Source organism: Oncorhynchus tshawytscha, linkage group LG32 (genome assembly GCF_018296145.1).
Source record: "Oncorhynchus tshawytscha isolate Ot180627B linkage group LG32, Otsh_v2.0, whole genome shotgun sequence".
Taxonomy (NCBI): domain Eukaryota; kingdom Metazoa; phylum Chordata; class Actinopteri; order Salmoniformes; family Salmonidae; genus Oncorhynchus; species Oncorhynchus tshawytscha.
The window spans coordinates 14,202,923-14,227,117 of record NC_056460.1 but is presented as its reverse complement, the minus strand read 5'-3'; the positions used below and the strand labels follow the sequence as shown (position 1 = coordinate 14,227,117).

General features: G+C 42.3%; 1 protein-coding gene across 1 annotated transcript in view; it reads right to left on the bottom strand.

Moving 5' to 3' along the window:
* LOC112230109 (E3 ubiquitin-protein ligase NEURL1) overlaps positions 1-19,423 on the bottom strand; it is a 66,249-nt gene extending 46,826 nt beyond the window's left edge. The window contains exons 1-2 of the mRNA XM_042310756.1: positions 19,161-19,423; positions 1,182-1,447 (exon numbers count right to left, since the gene is read on the bottom strand). Of these exons, the coding sequence (XP_042166690.1) occupies positions 1,182-1,447; positions 19,161-19,194 (300 nt within the window). The 5' untranslated portion in view covers positions 19,195-19,423. The remainder of the gene's footprint in view (positions 1-1,181; positions 1,448-19,160) is intronic.
* Positions 19,424-24,195: the final 4,772 nt, after the last annotated feature.

The following is a 24,195-nucleotide window of genomic DNA, read 5'->3' as shown; positions in this document are numbered from 1 at the left end:
TGAGGTTGTTGGACAGGTGTCTCTTATACTGATAACAAGTTCAAACAGGTGCCATTAATACAGGTAATGAGTGGAGGACAGAGGAGCCTCTTAAAGAAGAAGTTACAGGTCTGTGAGAGCCAGAATTCTTGCTTGTTTGTAGGTGACCAAATACTTATTTTCCACCATAATTTGCAAATAAATTCATTAAAAATCCTACAATGTGATTTTCTGGATTTTTTTTTCTCATTTTGTCTGTCATAGTTGAAGTGTACCGATGATGAAAATTACAGGCCTCTCATCTTTATCTTTTTAAGTGGGAGAACTTGCACAATTGGTGGCTGACTAAATACTTTTTGCCCACTGTATGTATATATATATATATATATATATATATATATATATATATATATATATATGAATATATATATAAATAAATAAATAAAATACGTTTAGGAACCACTGCTTTAGAGCACTTGGCTGAATTAACTGTTGTGCTTGCTGCAATTCACTCATCACTGTTTAACCAACACCCAGTAAAGCCACAACCACTTGCCCTGGAGCCATAAGCAGTATTGACCCAGTGCTTTGACTGTGTTGACATGCTGGCTTGTTAGATGGAAAGCTGCTAAGCCTATTTGGGGAGACACAGGAACAGGAGGGGGAAGCAGCAGTAGACTAAAAGAAGGATTTACCTGGACAAGCTCATAAGCTAGATGTGTGTGTGTGTGTGTGTGTGTGTGTGTGTGTGTGTGTGTGTGTGTGTGTGTGTGTGTGTGTGTGTGTGTGTGTGTGTGTGTGTGTGTGTGTTCGCATCACCATCCTGACTTAGTGTGTTTACATTATATATACCGTGCATACATCAGATACTGTACACATCAAAGCTAGTCTCACCTATTGTACAGATCCGTGTTAGTATCTCTCTCCGTATCTTGCGTCACCATCTTTGGAGCCTATGGTGTCATCATCCCACCATGTATAGAACATCCTACAAATGTTCCCTACAACTGGATGTTCTGGTGCCTCTCTGGCAGTTCAACATGTTGATATGGGACCTCGTTGAGGGATGGGCTTTTTTGTTGTTCTTGAAAATGTTCATAAAAATCAACAAATAAAATGAATCTACCGTTGTTAGAATACTTTGAACACTGTAAATAAACCTCCTTGGGTGTGGTGTTGTGTCCATCTAAATCTCGACATACCTTGATCCGGACCTGCTCGTACAACGCTACGGGTCTGTTGCTGAAGGTGATGGCGTTACAGAAGCTGGCCTGCCTCTTGACAGTCCTCTGGGCCAGGTCCATGGCGATCTGGGAGCCCTTGGTGTTCGGGTGGAAGAGCAAGGGACTTATGGCCAGGCCTCTCCTCTGGCCCCCACCCACAACGCCACACTGCTGGATGGGCAGGCAGCGCTTGGGCTTGTGGTGGCATCGGTGGGTGGTGGAGGGGAACGGACCGCCCAGAGAGTCTGATGGATAGACAGAGGGGTGCCATCAGAATGATATTCAACCCCTTCTAATCCTTTATACAGCATGGGTTTGTGTTCTATGTTGCTATGCGTCTTGTACTGTATGTAACACTCATCACCACGCATGAAGGTCCCTACCAGGAAATATCTAGGATTAAATCTAGATAGATAATTTAGTCCATTAGTGCCTCACTAGGATCATCTGCAATAGGGAAGCTTCAATATAAGTGTGTGCCTGAGTCCTGACTACTGGTAATAAATAAGATGCAGAGTGAATGAATGTGTTTACCAATGACTCAGGGAGCAGGTGGTGGTTCTAAAAATGGGTCCCCAGTCACCTACTACACTGCAGCAGCCAGCCATGCTCTCAAAGACACACGTCTCGTTTCAATTTCATGGCTCCTTCAACTGTTCTGGCTATAATGTGAGATCTTTTTCATGTCATGTGAATGGGACATTTGCCTGTTTTCCCCCCATGAAGTTCCCTCACAGAAAATAAAAGTTGTTTGAATTGAATTGAATATAAATACAATCATTAGAATAGGCGTAGTTCTTGCTCGGCTTTAGATGAAGTTGGATGATTGTCACATATTAGAATGTGTAAATTGCCCCATGATGCCGATCTAAGCACAAGGTCACGTTTCCCCATGTTTATGGCAAAGGTTATGATTTAGGGAGGCTATAGCTGATCCCAGATCTGTGCCTATGGGGGACCGTCTATGGATTTCTAGGCCTCTTCCTACTAGTTCACCTCTCACTACAATCTGACTTGTCTGATTCACATAAACAGCAGTTGCTCAGTAATCCTGTCGGTCCTCCAGCGAAAACCAATTGCCCATGCTAATGTTTAACGTTTTACAATGTTTGAGTAGGAAATGACATTTCCCTCCCTGTTCATTGCTTTGTGCCTGACCTTATGACCTTAGGACTGGCAAATACAGTCAGTGGTTGATGTGCACCATCGCTGACCCAACATGATCATCCTGTTGTGAGTATTGATGCCAAGCCTGAGTCCGTGACAACGTGGCATTCTCAGTTAGGATAAAGCATCATTACTGTACAGTGTAGGATATAATACAATACTATTATAGTGTCCATGTTTATAGTATAAACCATGTATAAATGAACTTTGAGTTTAATTGAATATTATTTATTGATATAAGGAGGGGGGGTGTCCAATAACCTCGTATTGTCTTGGGAAAATGCATACAGTTCATCATGTGACTCATATAAACAAGTACAGGGAAGTACAAACGGACAGGAAACTACAAACTACATGATTTAAATCTAGTAACGGAATCCAAATAGATATTCTGGCGCATCATTAGGAACTGCAATACTAGGAAAGTTCCAGTACGGTACAATATATCATATGACTCATATAAACCAACTCAGGGACGCACAAACTACATGAGTTGATTACTATCTGCAAATATAATGTAAATAGAGAACCTAGTGCATTAGGAACAAACCATAGGATTTCACTTCTATCTTGTGCAGCCACATCTGTTATAACACATCAGTAGCATCTGCAACGGAAAGCTTCAGTATTATCATGACTATTAGGAATTACATCTAGATAGATAATTTAGTCCATTAGCGCCTCACTCACATCTGCAATAGGGAAGCTTCAATATGAGTGTGTGCCTGAGTCCTGACTACTGGTAATGAATAAGATGCAGAGTGAATGAATGTGTTTACCAATGACTCAGGGAGCAGGTGGCGCTTCTAAAAATGGGCCCCCAGTCACCTACTACACTGCAGCAGCCAGCCATGGTCTCAAACACACACGTCTCGTTTCAATTTTATGGCTCCTTCAACTGTTCTGGCTATAATGGCCTACACTGTGTACAAAAAGGTAGGAATACCTTCCTACTATTGAGTTGCACTCCCTTTTGCCCCCAGAACAGCCTCAATTCGTCAGGGCATGGACTCTATAAGGTGTCAAAAGCGTTCCACAGGGATGCTGGTCCATGTTGACTCTAATGCTTCCCAAAGTTGTGTCAAATTGGCTGGATGTCCATTGACCATTTTTGATACACACAGAAAACTGTTGAGTGTGAAAAACCCTGTAGTGTTATAGTTCTTGACAAAAACCGGTGCGCCTGGTACCTACTACCATACCCCGTTCAAATTCACTTCAATCTTTTGTCTTGCCCGTTCACCCTCTGAATGGCACACAAACACAATTCAAGTCTCAATTGTCTCAAGACATAAAAATCCTTCTTTAACCTGTCTCCTCCCCTTCATCTACACTGATTGAAGTGGATTTCGCACTACAGTGGGTAGTGTGAACGGCCCAGTACATCACTGGAGCCAACCTTCCGGTCATCCAGGACCTCTATACCAGGTGGTGTCAGAGGAAGGCCCTAAAAATTGTCAAAGACTCCAGCCACCCTAGTCTTAGACTGTTCTCTCTGCTACCGCACGGCAAGCAGTACTGGAGCGCCAAGTCTAGAGGCTTTTAAACAGCTTCAACGCCCAAGACATAAGACTCCTGAACATCTAATCAAATGGCTACCCAGACTATTTGCAGTGCCCCCCCCCTCATCCCCTCTTTACACCACTGCTACTCTCAGTTGTCATCTATGCATAGTCACTTTAATAACTCCACCTACATGTATATACTACCTCAACTAACCGGCACGCTAACTCTGTACCGGTACCCCCCTGTATATAGTCTCGCTATTGTTATTTTACTGCTCCTCTTTAATCACTTGTTACTTTTAACTCTTATTCTTATCCGTATTTTTTTGAAGCTGCATTGTTGGTTAGGGGCTCGTAAGTAAGCATTTCACTGTAAGGTCACTGCATGTCACTAATAAAATTGTAGTTGATTTGATTGGATTTAACAAGTGAGATCAACAAGGGATCATAGCTTTCACCTGGATTCACCTGGTCAGTCTATGTCATGGAAAGAGCAGGTGTTCCTAATGTTTTGTAGACGCAGTGTACATAATGTCATGTGAATGGGGTATTAGCCTGTTGTGCCCTTTCAATTAGCTAACTGTGTTTTGGTTCTATTCTATATTCAAATCAGGGCATCTTGGTTGTCCTCACCAAATTGTACAAAGCACAATAACCCAGCTCTCCTACTTTTTACCATTGATAACCTCAACAAAGGCTGCAATAGCAACTGAGGTTCTGGAAATCACCGATAAGGCCTGTATACAGCGTTCTACATAACAGCTAGCCTACGTCCCAAATGGCACCCTATTCCCTACACAGTGCACTACCTTCAACCAGAGCCCTATAGGGTACTGTCACGGTCGTCGTATAGAGGAGACCAAGGCGCAGCGTGGTAAGCGTACATAACTCTTTTAATGAAAGAACAAACACTGAACAAAACGTGAAGCTATATGGCTAGTGCAGACAGGCAACTAAATATAGAATAACAACCCACAAAATACCCAAGGAAAATGGCTACCTAAATATGGTCCCCAATCAGAGACAATGATAAACAGCTGACTCTGATTGAGAACCAATCTAGGCAACCATAGACATATAAACCCCTAGACATACAAAACCCCTCGACATACAAAAACCCTAGACAATACAAAAACTAAACAAACCACCTCGTCACACCCTGACCTAACCAAAATAATAAAGAAAACAGAGATAACTAAGGTCAGGGCGTGACAGGTACGGCCAAAATGAGTGCACTAAAAAGGAAATAGGGTGCCATTCGGGAGGAAGACACTACTTTATCAATAGATACCCACTCCCAGTGATTAGCCTATACAACCACTTACTCACTCACGCCCCATAATCAAGCATCATGTCCTTTGTCTTAGCGTTGGGGCAAAGGGAGAGCATTCATTGAATGGGGCATACATGGTCGCAGCAGATTGGACAGTGTGTGTGTGTGTGTGTGTGTGTGTGTGTGTGTGTGTGTGTGTGTGTGTGTGTGTAGTGTACAGTATGTGTGTGTCAGGCCAGATTGAACTGAATGCATTAGCGACAACTAGCGAAAGGAGAGCCGCAGCTGTTGGTTGAGGGAAACAGGGGTTAAGTGTGAATTCACGTTCCTTAGCAACCCTCAATCCCTGCGTCAAAGGCTAGATTTGCGGGAACGGCTCAGGCTTGATACGGACAGATGCTATTTGTTTGCTAGCAGACAACAGATGACTGATAATTGCATTTTAGTGCTATGGTTTATCAGGACAGCATTGTAGGCTACAGTAGGATCACTAATATTTCCAAACTCATCTCAGCCTATCTGAATGAAAGTCATTTTTCCATAAAGGATTGCTGTGTTTTATGCTTATTGAAAGGCTGTCTGTCAATGCTTTGGAGCTATGCCTACAGATATAGGATATTAATTTGACCAGTTTCTAACGCAGGTTGGCGTTTCTTGTCATGAGTCTTGTCCTGGAGGCAGAACGGAGCGATTTCCTTTAAATAGCCCAGCAGTTAGCTTTTTGGTCTGAATTTAAAGAGGTGCCCCAGTCTCATCTGACATCACAGATTCCCATCAGCCCAACTCCTAGAATGCCCTACTAAAAAAAACACTCATTTGCTCAGATTTTGTTGTTGTTTGTTTACCCTTTACTGTCTATACTTTACTGTCTATACTTTACTGTCTTCATACTTGGGATATTGCTTTTCAACAGTAACAGTTCTAACCATCGCTGAAGGACATTTTTAATGATAAGGTTAGGCATTAGGGACAGTTTGAATGATGAGCGATGTTTGAACTTCTACTGTTGAAAAGCAATATCCCAAGTAGAAATCGAGTAGCAGTGTGGTGTTGTGACTTTCTAGCTGTGCCAGCTAGTGAACACTCCGCAGAGCTGCCTCCAGAAGAATATTCATGATGAAAAATGCTAACCTGCGTTTCGCAGAAAATAATCCTGCAGCAACAGGAAATGTGAATTATTATGTGGATTATAATAAATGGATATTTTCATTGTAGGGGTTGATGCATTTTACATTACGGCAGATTAAGTTAGAAATGTAAAAGTGGAAATTACAACCTTTAGAAGCCTTATTAAACTTGAATAAACTACAAGCCTCCATTTCCTGCTGTACAGGAAAATGATCATAAAGTGGTCAAATGAAGATCCTACATCTGTACCATCGGAGGGATGTTATTCAGAATGACCAACCTTCCCAGAGAATTCCACTTCCACACGAGTGGTGCAGTGGTCTAAGGCACTGCATCTCAGTGCTAGAGGCGTCACTACAGACCCCGTTTTGATCCCGGGCTGTATCACAACCGGCCGTGATGAGGAGTTCCATCTTAACTGGCTTGCCTAGTTAAATAAATACAACATTCCCAATGCCTGCAATTTGACCTCAAGTAACATCTGTGGAAGGATGGAAGCATAGTGGGTGACAAAGCCGATGATTACGAAGCTCCAAGTCCGGTCATGTGTAACAGGTCCTTCCACCTCATACATACATACTGTTGATAGGATTTCACATGCCTAATTTGTGCTCTCGCTGTCATTGGTTACACTCTTAGAAAAAAAGGTGCTATCTAGAACCTAAAAGGGTTCATTGGCTGTCTCCATATGAGAACCCTTTGAAGAACCCTTTTGGTTCCAGGGAGAACCTTATTGGGTTCAATGTAGAACCCTTTCTCCAGAGGGAAAAATGACCTGTAACGAAAAAGGGTTCTCCCATGGGGACAGCCAAAGAACCCTTTTTTCTGAGAGTGTAGTTTTAGAGTTGAGGGTACAATTCCTACAGTATAATAGTGAGATGAAAAAGCCCAATTATGGCAATTGTTTCGGTGATGTTCTGTGTGCGCACATAGTTCACACATGGAGCCACTCTCCTATTCAAGCTCTGCATTGAAACATTGTTTATAATGATGAATACCTCATTTTGATTCCATTAGCCAAAGATGATTAATTAGCTGTTAGCGAGCTATTTTCGAAGGCGAAAAGCGAGCTAGGAGCCTAAGTTAAGTGTCCAATTTGATTGATTTCTTTCTGTACACAAAAGAGGTAACTCTATGAATCAGGTAGAGAGGAATGCAAGACACAAGGGGTATTTAAATGAAATAAAAAGTTATTTGTCACATGCTCGATAAACTAATAGTGAAATGCTTACTTACGGGCCCTTCCCAACAATGCAGAGAAAGAAAATAGAGAAATAATAGAACGGAATAACACGTAATAATAAATACACAGTGAGTAATGGTAACTTGGCTATAGAGTCAATGGGCAGGGATACGAGGTAATTGAGGTAGATACTGTGTGTACAAATACCGTGCATTTGGAAAGTATCCAGACCCCTTGACTTTTTCCACATTTTGTTACGTTTCAGCCTTATTCTAAAATGTATTAAATCATTTCCCCCCCTCATCGATCTATGACAAAGTAAAAACAGGTTTTAGACATTGTTCCAAATGTATTAACAATAACAAAATTGAAATATTACATTTACATAAGTATTCAGACCCTTTACTCCAGTCTGTGACCCTTCGCCCCAGTCTGTGGGTCTGAATGCTCTGGAGCAGGTTTCACTCAAGGATCTCTCTGTACTTGGCTTGGTTCATCTTTCCCTCGATCCTGACTAGTCTACCAGTCCCTGCCGCTGAAATACATCCCCACAGCATGATAGTGCCACCACCAGGCTTCACAGTAGGGATGGTGCCAGGTTTCCTCCCGATGTGACGCTTGGCATTCAGGCCAAAGAGTTCAATCTTGGTTTCATCAGATCAGAGAATCTTGTTTTTCATGGTCTGAGAGTCCTTAAGGGGCATTTTGGCAAACTCCAAGAGGGCTGTCATGCCTTTTACTGAGGAGTGGCTTCAGTCTGGCCACTCTACCATAAATGCCTGATTGGTGGAGTGCTGCAGAGATGGTTGTCCTTCTGGAAGGTTCTCCCATCTCCACAGAGGAACTTCTTCCATTTAAGAATGATGGAGGCCACTCTGTTCTTGGGGACCTTCAATGGTGCAGAACTGTTTTGGTACCCTTCTCCAGATCTGTGCCTTGACACAATCCTGTCTCGGAGCTCTATGGACAACTCCTTCCACCTCATGGCTTGGTTTTTGCTTTGACATGCACTGTCAACATTGGGACCTTATATGTTTGTGCCTTTCCAAATCATATCCAATCAATTGAATTTACCACAGATGGACTCCAGTCAAGTTGTACAAACATCTCAAGGATGATCAATGGAAACAGGATGCACCTGGGCTCAATTTCGAGTCTCAGAGCAAAGCGCCTGAATAATTATGTAAATAAGGTATTTCTGTTTCTTATTTTTAATACATTTGCAAACATTTCTACAAACCAGCTTTCATTTTGTCATTATGGGGTATTGTGTGTAGATTGATAAGAAAAACAATTGATTAAATCCATTTTAGAATAAGGCTGTAACTTAAGAAAATGTGGAAAAAGTCAAGGGGTCTGAATCCTTTCCAAATGCACTGTAGGTAAGGATAAGGTGCTCCTATCAGATCATGTAGTTGCTCCAGCAACGTGTCCAAAGATGGTGTCTGTCACACACACCAACACAGGCATGCACACACACACACACACACACACACACACACACACACACACACACACACACACACACACACACACACACACACACACACACACACACACACACACACACACACACACACGGTGACCGTCATGGCTTTAAAATGGCTCTATTTAACCTTCTAGTCCGGAAGCTGCATCCCATAACACAGCAACATCCTCATTAGTGTGTGTGTGTGTGTGTGTGTGTGTGCATGTCGGTGTCCATTTAAAATCCTTACATGACTGCTCTCTCCCTCTCTCCCAAAGGTCAAGGATGTCTCTTTATGGATAAACATTGTGCATACTGTGGTTCTCCTTCCGTAGCCTGGAGAAGTGTGTGTGTGTGTGTGTGTGTGTGTGTGTGTGTGTGTGCGCGGGCGCGCGTGCGTGCGTGAGAACTTATTTCGCTAATGACCTCACAGTAATGACAAGTCTAATCCCTGTCGGAACACACACGGCTTCTGTGTGACTAAGACATGTCATCCTTCAATGAACATCTTTGTAAAAGTGTAAACTAATCTTCCTGCTGTAGTTGTATAACTAGACTGAGTGGGCTGCGTCTCAGTTGACTGCCTATTCCCTATTTAGTGCATGTACTGTATACATCTATGTAGGGAATAGGGTGCCACGACACACCCTTGGAGCAGTGTGAGGGAATGTAATTCTTATCTACATACTGCACAGGTTACTGACAGTATAATGGCATAGAATGTGAATAGTGTTCCATCAGCTAGGATAAATATTCAAATATTTGTTCAGGAGAACAAACTGACGTTGGATTAATGACTTCCTGGTTGTATCTTAGCATCGGGCACTTTCAGTTATAACTGTCATTCATATAATAGCACTTGAGTCCTCATTATGGTATTGCCCACATAAAACAGAATTAGTCCTCATAATACTATTGTCTTCATAATACACATGGGACTAGTCATCATAATGGTATTGTCTTCTAGGCTTGGGCGGTATACCAGACATCGTATACCGGGGTACTTGGAAATAGCCACGGGATGGTTTCTCAATACCGTTGAAACTATTTAGTTGAAGTTTTTCATAGTACATGGCCTCACACATGAATCCAAATAAAAATATTTGTAGCTACTTTTTGAAGTAAATACCTGCAGTCAACTTGTGCAATACGTTAGAAGATAAAACAGATCACGTTCCTCATTTCACCTGTCACATTCATTTGTTTCCGAAAGTCGTTTTCATTGCAAAGTACCAGCGTACTGTTAGCTAGCTAGCTTACGTTAGCTGGCTGGCTGGCTAGCTAATGCTACGTGCATGAGCTGTGCAGTAATAGTATTTGTATCTTTGAAAGCCATGTGCATTGCTAGTTATAGCCTCATGTTAGCTAGCTAACATTGAACCTAGTTGATTAGCTTTAGCTACCTGCAGATTTATGCATGGTGCATGATAGTATGGGTTGGCATTATGGGTCTAAAAAAGAAGACTCCACTATGCAAGTAACCATTTCAATGTACCGTTTACAACTTCTGTTTCCTCTATATGTGACAAGTAAACATGGATTCTACTTGATATAGTATCTGTTTACCAGAGACGGTCATGTGAAGAAGAACACCAAAGTCAGATTAGGATATAGACCAAGGATTAGATCAAGTGTATTTTTTACTACTACTTTTTGCTACTACTCTCACCACTTTTAGTCTTAATCTTTGGTTGTTTACTACACTAGCTGATACACTCTGTTTAGTACTGTCACGAACCTCGCTGAAGAGGTTGCCTCTTCCTGTTCGGGCGGGGCTCGGCGGTCGTCGTCACCGGCCTATTAGCTGCCATCGATTCCTTTTTCCGTTTGTGTTGGTTATTGGTTAATTGGGTACACCTGTTTTGTATTAGGGTTTGTTTGTAGGGTATTTAAGGGCACTAGGCCCGCTGGGTATTTGTGCGGGCTTGTTAATTGTTACTCTATGTTTGATGGTGTGATTTGTTTTGTCACGCCTGGTCAAAGTATTTTGTGTTTATCTTTATGTATTTGGTCAGGCCAGGGTGTGGCATGGGGTTTTGTAATTGTGGTGTGTTTCTTGGGGTTTTGGTGGGTGGTATTGGGATTGTACTTGTGGGTTGTATTGTTTTGTCATATCTTTATTCTCCGGTCTATTTTGTCCTGTTGTTTTGGACTGGCAACTTATATACGCCCTGTGTGTTGGCGTGATCGTTTTGGTTGCACCGGTGAAATAAATTTGATAAACGACAGAACCCTGCTCTCTGCGCCTGATTCCACCCACCACTCATAGTTATTCGTAACAAGTACACGGCCTCACAAGTGAATCCCTAAAGACATGGGTGGGGCTAAGGCTTAAGAGGGTGTGAACGATGCTAAATTGGTGTAGATAAAGAAAAGCTCTTCAGTAGGTGTACCAACCCATTTACGGGCCATTTTCTAAAAAGTGGGTTTACAAGTTGATCAACTTTCAAAGAATAATTCATTTCCCATAGTTCCCCAACTACAGTGTATGATATACCATTTTCTAGCTCTGAGCCTCTACTTTTTTTATCAATGTAAAAAACACCATTTCAAATTTTGCTACATAGGGAACGAATCAAGGTGGTGGGTCACATATGAACATTTGGTTACCGCCCAAAAACCTATTGTCTTCATAAAACACATAGTACTAGTCAACATAATACTATAATGTCTTCATAAACACATAGTACTAGTCAACATAATACTATAATGTCTTCATAAACACATGGTATTAGTCCTCATAATACTATAATGTCTTCAAAAACACATAGTACTAGTCAACATAATACTATAATGTCTTCATAAACACATGGTATCTGTCCTCATAATACTATACTGTCTTCATAATACACATAGTACTAGTCCTCATAATACTATGTGTTCATAATACACATAGAACTAGTCATCATAATACTATAATGTCTTCATAATACACATAGTACTAGTCATCATAATACTATAATGTCTTCATAATACACATAGTACTAGTCATCATAATACTATAATGTCTTCATAATACACATAGTACTAGTCATTATAATACTTTAATGTCTTCATAATACACATAGTACTAGTCATCATAATACCATAATGTCTTCATAATACACATAGTACTAGTCCTCATAATACTATGTCTTCATAATACACATAGTACTAGTCATCATAATACTATAATATCTTCATAATACACATAGTACTAGTCATCATAATACCATAATATCTTCATAAAACACAGGGTATTAGTCCTCATAATACTATTCTCCTTATAATACACAGTTACGAGTCCACAAGAAAACGGGTATTGTGTCATACTATTGTCATACAATGTGCCAATCAAAGCATAATGAAGCCATAAACAGAATCGCTGTGGCAACATAGGGCAAGCAGGATTCTAAGAATGCAGGGACAATGGAGCTTGCCAGGGTGTCTATCAGCAACTGAGACCCACAGCAAAGCAATAAGAACCTCCCTGCTCTCCTCTTCATTGAAGTGTGGGCTGGGTGTTAGCCTAGCAGTTAAGAGGTTCAGCAAAGGAACCCAAAATTTTGCAAAATCTTCCAGAGATCTGGGACCAACACACAGACATGCACGAGCACGCACACACAGGCTTGAACGAATGCACACACACACACACACACGAATGCACACACACACACACTCTGGGCAGACGTTTAGCCTTATGATCGACCCACAGACACTTCTTATTTCACCAGAGCAGCACCAGGAATAGAGGATTTGAATGTCTGCTTACAAATACAGGAAATTGGGGGATTGAAAAAGTTCTATACAATTTGTGTTATAGACAAACAATTTGTGTTATAGACAAACAATTTGTGTTATAGACAAGCAATGTGTGTTATATACAAACAATTTGTGTTATAGACAAGCAATGTGTGTTATATACAAACAATTTGTGTTATAGACAAGCAATGTGTGTTATAGACAAACAATTTGTGTTATAGACAAACAATTTGTGTTATAGACAAACAATTTGTGTTATAGACAAGCAATGTGTGTTATATACAAATAATTTGTGTTATAGACAAACAATTTGTGTTATAGACAAGCAATGTGTGTTATATACAAATAATTTGTGTTATAGACAAACAATTTGTGTTATAGACAAGCAATGTGTGTTATATACAAATAATTTGTGTTATAGACAAACAATTTGTGTTATAGACAAGCAATGTGTGTTATATACAAATAATTTGTGTTATAGACAAACAATTTGTGTTATAGACAAGCAATGTGTGTTATATACAAATAATTTGTGTTATAGACAAACAATTTGTGTTATAGACAAGCAATGTGTGTTATATACAAACAATTTGTGTTATAGACAAGCAATGTGTGTTATATACAAGCAATGTGTGTTATATACAAATAATTTGTGTTATAGACAAACAATTTGTGTTATAGACAAACAATTTGTGTTATAGACAAGCAATGTGTGTTATATACAAATAATTTGTGTTATAGACAAACAATTTGTGTTATAGACAAGCAATGTGTGTTATATACAAACAATTTGTGTTATAGACAAGCAATGTGTGTTATATACAAGCAATGTGTGTTATATACAAACAATTTGTGTTATAGACAAACAATTTGTGTTATAGACAAACAATTTGTGTTATAGACAAGCAATGTGTGTTATATACAAGCAATGTGTTTTATAGACAAACAATGTGTGTTATAGACAAGCAATGTGTTTTATAGACAAGCAATGTGTTTTATAGACAAGCAATGTGTTTTATAGACAAACAATGTGTGTTATAGACAAGCAATGTGTTTTATAGACAAGCAATGTGTTTTATAGACAAGCGATTTGTGTTATAGACAAACAATTTGTGTTATAGACAAGCAATGTGTGTTATAGACAAGCAATGTGTTTTATAGACAAGCAATGTGTGTTATAGGCAAGCAATGTGTGTTATAGACAAGCAATGTGTTTTATAGACAAGCAATGTGTGTTATAGACAAGCGATGTGTGTTATAGAGAAGTAACTTGTGTTATAGACAAGCAATGTGTGTTATAGAGAAGTAACTTGTGTTATAGACAAGCAATTCCATTTTCTGGAGGCTGGAGTTGCTAGTGTTCATGTGTGAATGACATATTGGTAATATAAGTTAGACTGAGGTATACGAGGCTGAGGTTACAAAGTGTAAATGTGTAAACAACATATTGGTAATATAAGTTAGACTGAGGTATACGAGGCTGAGGTTACAAAGTGTAAATGTGTAAACAACATATTGGTAATATAAGTTAGACTGAGGTATACGAGGCTGAGGTTACAAAGTGTAAATGTGTAAACAACATATTGGTAATATAAGTTAGACTGAGGTATACGAGGCTGAGGTTACTAAGTGTAAATGTGTAAACAACATATTGGTAATATAAGTTAGACTGAGGTATACGAGGCTGAGGTTACTATGTGTAAATGTGTGAATGACAGCTGCTATGACAGAGATACAGATCAAGTGGATAAAACCCAACACTATCCTCCTGGGTTTACAGGTAGGAAGAGATTACTGCCAATGATACTGTAGCTATGGCTGCCTTCTGCTCTACTGCTCTTCTAACTGGGCGCCAGCACTTATGTTTGTGGTAACCTGGGCTACCTCATCTGCTGCTAGGCAATGACATGACAACACCATTGTTTTGCACTTGATAGACGCATGGCTCGCGAGTCGGGACTGAGCAGATGTTCAAGATTTTCAAGATTAAAAGAGGAAAACTATTCCTGTGCGCAATTCCATAGATAACACACGAAAAAATATATACAAAATATACTACTAACACAAGCTAAATTTAGCGTCATTGCTAGCTCCGTTCTCAAATAGCCTTTCCCTCTGCTTCAACCGAGACTGTGTCAGCTGAATAATTTAGACATCCCCGTCATGGCGACCTGAGAGTGCAAGGTGAGCTGTCCAACTTAATAAAGACCTCACGTCGTGACTCTCGTCTCGCTAAGTCGTACACCTGAGCTCACCCATGTTGCCACATTCCCCCAGAGAACAGTGTTAAGCAGCTGCAATCAATAAGTAATCACCATTTTAGCTTCGATATGGTGTAGTATGACAATATAATGACTCTATGCTCCTCCACAGTAGGTTTGTAGAATGCTTTGTGGAGGAGCCTGATGAGAGTATATTGATTGCAAGCAGGACGCTATTTTTACTGACGCACATGTAGGCATGCACACGCACTAACACACACACACACACAAAGTTGTTATGCGCCGCCTCAAAGGTGACCTGTCAAGTCAAGAGGAATATGGGGTATGTGACAACAGGGGTATGTGCATTGTCACAAAGTGTGTATGTGTGTGTGTTGCTATGTGTGTGTTGACTCACGTTAACCCAGTCTGAATCCACAGGGAGGGAGACACTGGTGGCACCCACCAATGCCGCTTGACCCCCTAGACATGTGTTCCTGTCACACCATGGCAAGAGGCCATGACTAAACACACTGGGCACTACTCTGTTAGTAGACCCTGTCTTACTGCTGGGGTGGCAGGGTGGTGGTTAGAGCATTGGACTAGTAACCGAAAGGTTGCAAGTTCAAATCCCTGAGCTGACAAGGTACAAATCTGTCGTTCTGCCCCTGAACGAGGCAGTTAACCCACTGTTCCTAGGCCGTCATTGAAAATAAGAATTTGTTCTGAACTGACTTGCCTAGTTAAATAAATAAAAATAAACTGCTCCCTCTCTTCTCCTACTTGTTTCTTTCTCTCTCCCTATTTCTTTCATGTTCTCCCTCTCTCCCTCTTTGTGTCTCTCTCCAGTGACTTGAGACAGATGATATGCGTAATACCACTTTAGCCTTTAATCATGAACAGCCTCTGCATGATGAGTGATCTGTGTGCATTTCTTCCGTCCCATGACTATATCCAAATGACATTTCATATTCGAAAGGACAAGGTGAGATACGGAACCTTGATAAGCCTTTCACATCAATCAGCAGCTCGTATTTGGAGACTGAACTTCCTATAGAGGATCTCTCTCTCTCTCTCTCTCTCTCTCTCTCTCTCTCATGCACCGGGGTGAAAGGCTGGCCCACTTTGAGTTGATAAAGAGCCTCAACAAGTGCTCCCAACACATTCAGCAGAGAACTCAATTACGCAATCAAGCCGCAACACAACATTGTCCTGATGTGTTCTGCTACAGAACTGACTTTCCTGCAGCAGAACTGGACTTTTCACCACTTCACACTAGCCTTTACACCGAAACTCACTCACTTAAAATCATACTTCCGGTTAGATTTCAGCTAACTCCTTTCATATAGAAACAGCAAGTGCAGTGTAAAACCAAGAAACTAGGCTAGTAAACATGGACTCCTCTCCCTCTCTCTTTAAGGCCTTTGACCTTGATCCTACAGTGAGAAGCCACGCACACACACCTACATGCAAACACACACACACGCGCACACACAGTCATTCTGCTGTCCTGTCCTGTTGTCTCAGGCGCCACTGTGTCCTTATCTACCTAATCGGATTCATCAATGGGCTTTGATTAGACCTAATGATCAGGTGGTCTGACTCCTGGGAGGCTGTGCGGGACTTGATGTCAGTATGGTGGAGGTAAGCCACTCCACAGCTACAGGTCCAGACAACTAAGTCAACATGTGTTATCTAGACAAGGCCTTTAGTAACCTGATCCAATGCATCGCTGCAGCATTGTGTTTTTATGAACTGTATATTGTATGTATTATGTTACTTGGATGGATGTGACTGTACGTGTTATTACACATCTTCTGACCTACATGTGTGACAGCCCATAGACTTGAATAATAGAACACGTAGCTTATGCTCACTGATAAACGATACGGCGTTCTATTCATTTTCTGAATTACAGCCTTGCAGCAATTGACTTGTTTCCCCTTGCACTGAAGGGTCCAAGCGCAATGAATACATGTCATGTTTATTGTTAAAATACCATTTCATAGGCCCACGGAATCCTTTAAAATGTTGTTCTTCAGAGACATTTACTGTAATTCTGAGACTTGGCAATAAAGCTATGCACAGGATGAGCTAAGCTGTGATAGCATACATAAACACAAGTTGATTTATTGATTGGTTTGGTTGGCCCACTAACAGCACAGCTGGATATGACTGACTTCCCCCAGTGCAGAGTGTGGGAAACCCCCACACCAACGTGAGACAAAGAGGGGCTTGGGAGGGTGGGGGAGGAAAACTCCCACACCAACATGAGACAACTGAAATACACCGAGGAGCTTGGGGGGAAACCCCCACACCAACGTGAGACAACTGAAATACACCGAGGGGCTTGGGGGGGAAACCCCCACACCAACGTGAGACAACTGAAATACACCGAGGGGCTTGGGGGGAGGAAATCCCCACACCAACGTGAGACAACTGAAATACACAGAGGGGCTTGGGGGGGAAACCCCCACACCAACGTGAGACAACTGAAATACACCGAAGGGCTTGGGGGGGAAACCCCCACACCAACGTGAGACAACTGAAATACACCGAGGGGCTTGGGGGGAAACCCCCACACCAACGTGAGACAACTGAAATACACCGAAGGGCTTGGGGGGGAAACCCCCACACCAACGTGAGACAACTGAAATACACCGAGGGGCTTGGGAGGGGGGGACCCCACACCAACGTGAGACAACTGAAATACACCAAGGGGCTTGGGGGGGAAACCCCCACACCAACGTGAGACAACTGAAATACACCGAGGGGCTTGGGGGGGAAACCCCCACACCAACGTGAGACAACTGAAATACACCGAGGGGCTTGGGGTGAAACCCCCACACCAACGTGAGACAACTGAAATACACCGAGGGGCTTGGGGGGGAAACCCCACACCAACGTGAGACAACTGAAATACACGAGGGGCTTGTGGGGAGGAAACCCCCACACCAACGTGAGACAACTGAAATACACCAAGGGGCTTGGGGGGGAAACCCCCACACCAACGTGAGACAACTGAAATACACGAGGGGCTTGTGGAGAGGAAACCCCCACACCAACGTGAGACAACTGAAATACACCGAGGGGCTTGGGAGGGGGGGACCCCACACCAACGTGAGACAACTGAAATACACCGAGGGGCTTGGGAGGGAAACCCCACACCAACGTGAGACAACTGAAATACACGAGGGGCTTGTGGGGAGGAAACCCCCACACCAACGTGAGACAACTGAAATACACCGAGGGGCTTGTGGGGAGGAAACCCCACACCAACGTGAGACAACTGAAATACACCGAGGGGCTTGGGAGGGAAACCCCCACACCAACGTGAGACAACTGAAATACACGAGGGGCTTGTGGGGAGGAAACCCCCACACCAACGTGAGACAACTGAAATACACCGAGGGGCTTGGGAGGGAAACCCCACACCAACGTGAGACAACTGAAATACACGAGGGGCTTGTGGGGAGGAAACCCCACACCAACGTGAGACAACTGAAATACACCAAGGGGCTTGGGGGGAAACCCCCACACCAACGTGAGACAACTGAAATACACGAGGGGCTTGTGGAGAGGAAACCCCCACACCAACGTGAGACAACTGAAATACACCGAGGGGCTTGGGAGGGGGACCCCACACCAACGTGAGACAACTGAAATACACCAAGGGGCTTGGGGGAAACCCCCACACCAACGTGAGACAACTGAAATACACGAGGGGCTTTTGGAGAGGAAACCCCCACACCAACGTGAGACAACTGAAATACACCGAGGGGCTTGGGGGGGGGGGCGCAACTTTCCTCTCTTACAAACTGCGTCTACAGTTACTATCATCAACAGAAGGCGACTGAGAAAGTACGCAAACGATGGCATCAACGTGGAAACGGATAAAGGGATGATAGACGAATATTGACATCAGCAGGTTTTCCTATGAATTGCTATAAATTATTCACCTGCATTCAATACAGAATATATCCAATCGACCCAAAGGAAAAACCTCAATGTTTGTATTTCTACTATAACACTGATCAAAGGGAATAGTCTCCTGTAGCCTAGCCAATGTATGCACATGTCTATAATGAACTGTCTCCAGTGTGACACCTGTGTGACATCAGAATTTGGGTAGCCTACCTGATACACACGCAACGTTGTTTTACGCGACAGGAATTGCACTCTCCAACTATTCTCCATTGCATTGCATATTGAACGAAACGATAACCTACAGTGTGTACAGTATAAGCAATGGTGACGTGATCCATGTGTATCTAAACGTTATTTTTCCTTACCGTACAAGGCATTTCGCGTTATCTGGCCTCCCATGACTACAATTCCAGTCGGCAGCCCTTATATCCCGGCTCTCAATATTCAAACACTTGCGGTATTGATGCACATTCCAACGCCGACAACATGATTGGAGGCTACATCCAGAACGGTCGATTCTTTCTCCCGATTGGAATATAAACACAGTGCACTCCAGCTTCCCTAAGCACCAAGCAGAGCGGTAGTGAAGGCGGCTCCCCCATTCACTGTGCGCCCTCAGCGCCTTGAGCCCCACTCACACACAGACATTTACATAAAAGGTGGAGTCATTACAATGTGTTGTTAACGCGCTCGCTGCCAGTTTCCAACAATCATAAAGGATATGAGTAACATTGACACTTTGACAATTTCATTGTAGGCTATACAGAGGAATAGAATAGAATCGAACATTGCATTGCCTTCCAGAGAGGATGTGTCTTGCAAATCATTTTACAGAACTGTCAATATAAAATAAAGATGGGCATAGTATACAATGGAGAGTGTGGACATAGGCAGACTATGTGAGAGCTATAGGCTATGCTGGAGCGCTAGTTCTATGGGCTTATTTATCTCTCACAGTGTCCTCCCGTCTCTCTCATGAGTAACCGCACTATGTTTGGGTCCAGAGTGGGGCAGAGGAACCAAGCGGTCACATTCTTTACCCTCAGCACTCTGCCTTTCACCTCAAATGAGTCCCGTCTGCTTCCTGGTGTGCCTCGGTGCCCCTCTGCCCCTGGCAGACAGCCTGGGTTACCCCTCAAGAGTCACGCCTCTGACTTAAGCTGTCATCGCGTATCCACGGTGACATCGGAGCCCCTCCGCCTCGGAGTAGTTTACATTAGCCTCAAGGATGTTCGCTGCTTAGATATCTCTTAAGGGTGATAATGGCTTTGTGAATAACTAGGAGTGACATATGTAAGTGATATTGGCAAAAAGGGTGAATGAAAAGGCTTATGGGCTGAGTGTTTCTATCGGGGGTTAAATTGGGGTGGGCGGTGGGGGATCTTGGGAAGGCAACCAACGTGAAGAATAGTTGAACCGCATATAGGCCCACTATCTTGACCTTCTGCGTTGTACAATGAATGGAAAATTCCCCTCCAATCACTCATTCCCGATTCACACGTGGCAACACTATTATTATCGACTGAAAAAAAGAAGGACTAGCGAACGAACCATATAGAGCCTATTAAATGACTACTGCATTCTAGTTCCTAATTCTATGGAGCCAACACTGTTCAAAATAAGACATTTATGCTGGGGAATTCTATTCATTTGACCCAGTGAGACATGGCATTGTTGTGTGAGGGTGGTGTCATAAAGGTTCCATCTGGAGTATTCAGAGGAGAGGGATGAAAACAACTGGTTAGCTAAGCCCTTCTTGTTTTGAGTTGAAAACATTGCCATTGAATCATACTGACAATAATATTGACCATTTCCCCCTTTAACGATTCCGGCTACGTAACCATAACAAACACTTGAGGCTGGATGGTGGCTTCAATCTAAACTAAATCAGGGCCGCAAACCGAAGGTTCGTTTTTTGTAGATCAGGTGGCATACTCACACATGGTGTGCACATTTTGAATATAAACATAAATGCATCGAGTCCGATTCAATTGGTGGAATGAATTGGAGAGGAGTTTTCAATGGCCTGGATGCTCCCACACGACCACTGGGCCTAAATAAGTAAGAATGGGTGTGTGTGTGAGTGAATGAATGAGGAAAACTGCTGTTGTCTGACACGGCTTACTTTCAAATGTTCGTCACGTCACCAATTGACCAAAGTCTACACCAGGTGGTAATGCTAGTACCTAGGGTGATCATGCCAAGCTTGACCCCAACCAAGTTCCATGAGTGGACTCGGACGGACTTCCTGCCTGCTTTCCCCGAAGGCCATCATGTCTTCTTAAAGAGCGATGCTAAATGTAGCCTAATTACAGTTCAACACCGGTTCAACACTTCCTTTAATTTCCTGACATTCATGAAGACACGCTCGGCAAAAACACTTCTGTCCCTTGGCTTCCTGTTTTTAAGAACAGACCTCCTCCATGCGTGCCATCTTAACCTTTTAAGCGATCCTCTTTGACCATGGCCCGCAGTCCTATATCTGTTACATGACTAAGTCTGTAAAGTTGGGTTCTTTGTGAATCCAGGTGTAGATACTGTATCCTTATGTAACTCACTAAAATAAATAAAAGTGGTCTGGTTCTGGGATGTGGACCTACAGTCACACTCATCTGGCAACTGCATGGATCCCCCCCCCCACACACACACACACAAACACACTTACTCCAACAGAAACACACTTTTATTTTAGTGTCTTTGGGAAAGCTTTACGCTCCTTATTGTCTTGACTCAAAGGGAGAGCCCTGACAGCCCTGGCTCGTTCCATTAGTAAGTACCCCAGCTGTCCTGGTCCGTCCTATCCCACAACATATTTTTGGGCTACGTCCTGTTTAGCCTCAGCAATGGTTGCCAAACACACGCACGCTCACACACACACACAGCGTTTAGGATTTACGACTACTCCATTGTGTGTTCGTTATCTGTGGTTGCACCAGACTACAGGCGGTGAGAATTGTTTGTCCATAATAACGGGAATATGGGTTGGAAAAACTGTCTTCTGTACATCTGTCATTCTCAAATAAAACTAAAAGGAAGAAAGAATCATTAATAATAGGTCTTATCTCTTTGTTGAGTTTGATTAGTTTCTGCCTCTGTTTATTATCCAAAAGATATTGAGGTTGTGTCTCAGGTCAATGTGATTGACTGTACCCTAGTGATTGATTTCAAATGGATACTTCCTATGGGAAATTAGCCTTAGTGTAGACAAAGGTGCAAGCACAAACACGCGCGCACGCACATACACGCACATGACCTAAAGGGGAACATGAACAGTGTTAAGTTACACTGTATGCTAACAGAATGTCAGTTGATCATTAACTGTCTGGTTCCTAGTTATGCTACAAGAACAAACACGTTTGTTGGCTTCTGGCAGTTTGGTTGTTTGAAAATCAAATATCCCATGTCTATTACCAGTGAAAAGGTTAAAAAAACAAAAGATATGAGGGGGATTTGTGGGAATTGATTGGCGACGTTTGACTGATGATTTTAATTTCCAATACCAGTATAAGGCCTCATCACTATGTTAAGTAAGATTTGTAGATTTGACTGTATATAGATTTTTCTATTGTGTGTATGTCTGTTTATCCCATGTGTAACTCTGTGTTGTTGTTTTTGTCGCCCTGCTTTGCATTTTCTTGGCCAGGTCACAGTTGTAAATGAGAACCTGTTCTCAACTGGCCTACCTGGTTAAATAAAGGTGAAATAAAAATTTTTTAAAAAATGAAGTATCTGATTCAGTTGATGACGTTATCTGGTATATTAACGAGGGGACATTAACCTTGTGGGAGGTATCTGTACCTTGATCAGTCAATCAGTCGATTCTCTTACCAGTCTGTACCAAATCGATAACAGTTTGATAGATCAAGAACAGACGGCGCTTTATGATATCAAACTATAGCTGAAAAAACATCAACAGATCATTTTCATGGCACCTGGAAACCAGTCGGACATGTTTCCAAGAAAATCGTAGCATTCGGCTGCAGCCTGGGTTATTATATTAGCATGATCCTGCCCTCCACTAACAGACACACATCTTCTCCCACCTCCTGACCTAAAAGTGTAACAAAAATGAAATTGTGTCCGTATATAAACAGCAATCTCACCAAGACAAATGAGGACACAAAGACTATCCAATACAATACAACGACAAGGCAAGCTACACACACACACACACACACACACACACACACACACACACACACACACACACACACACACCTATCCCTGAGTGCCTGGTGAAATGGAATACGCCAGCAGATGCTTGAGGAGGGACATTGGACTGGGTCTCCTGCGGAACGTTTATTTTAAAAAAAAATTCTTTTATTATTCATAATACAAAAATCATCTTACATTGCTACATAAAACATGTCTAGCAAACCAAACACAGGTATTAACAATACTCAAACATACAACAAATATATATTCTGAGAGGGCCGTGTGACGCGTCTGGTGCAAACATTAGCCCTTTTCAGAGCCAGCCTCCAGCGTCCCATCACTGGGTCATGTGCAACATATTACTGGGTTTACACGACAACATCATATGATCTGAGAAAGAGGGGATGAGAGAAAGAGAGAAGAATGGAATGGGTATCAAATAAACATTGTATAGCTCTGTCACTATGTACGGAACATTAACAGTTATTATATTGTAGCAAAACCATATGGTAATAGGTGGTATATTTTACAACATCATATGATCTGAGAGATACAGGTAACTGCCAAAATAAAGGAAACATCAACATGAAGTGTCTTAATAGGGTGTTGGGGTTCCCACGAGCCAGAACAGCTTCAATGCACCTTGGCATAGTTTCTGCAGGTGTCTGGAACTCTATTGGAGGGATGCGACACTATTCTTCCATAAGAAATTCCTTCATTTGGTGTTTTGCTGGTGGAAAACTCTGTCTCAGGTGCAGCTCTAGAATCTCCCATAAGTGTTCAATTGGGTTGAGATCTGGTGACACACAGACACACACACACACACTAGGAGAAACGCATCCCAGTCATTCAAATAGTTTGATATTGTAATGAAACAGCAGGGAGCAGGCTTCGAACCCTCGACCTTCGAGCCCGGGGTCCGGCGTGCTATCGACTGTACCGCAAAAGCATGCTCAAGCGGCAGAGTCGATTTCCGCACTTATAAACCCAGGGTCGTTACAATATTTACGGACACGACCCAATTGTTTGTCCTTTATGTTCCATTACCATGCTCAGTAGCGATGTTCTTATCCCTTGCTTGCTGCTAGCTAGCCAGACAACTCGCTATGGCTACACAGTCACGACCTCTGCAGCCAGAATAACAGCAAAGTTTATTCCATTGCGTTTGTTTAAGCTGTTCATCCCACTTATACCACAGTTGACAAAGAAAACAATACTAAGCACACATTTACAGGTAGAAAAAAA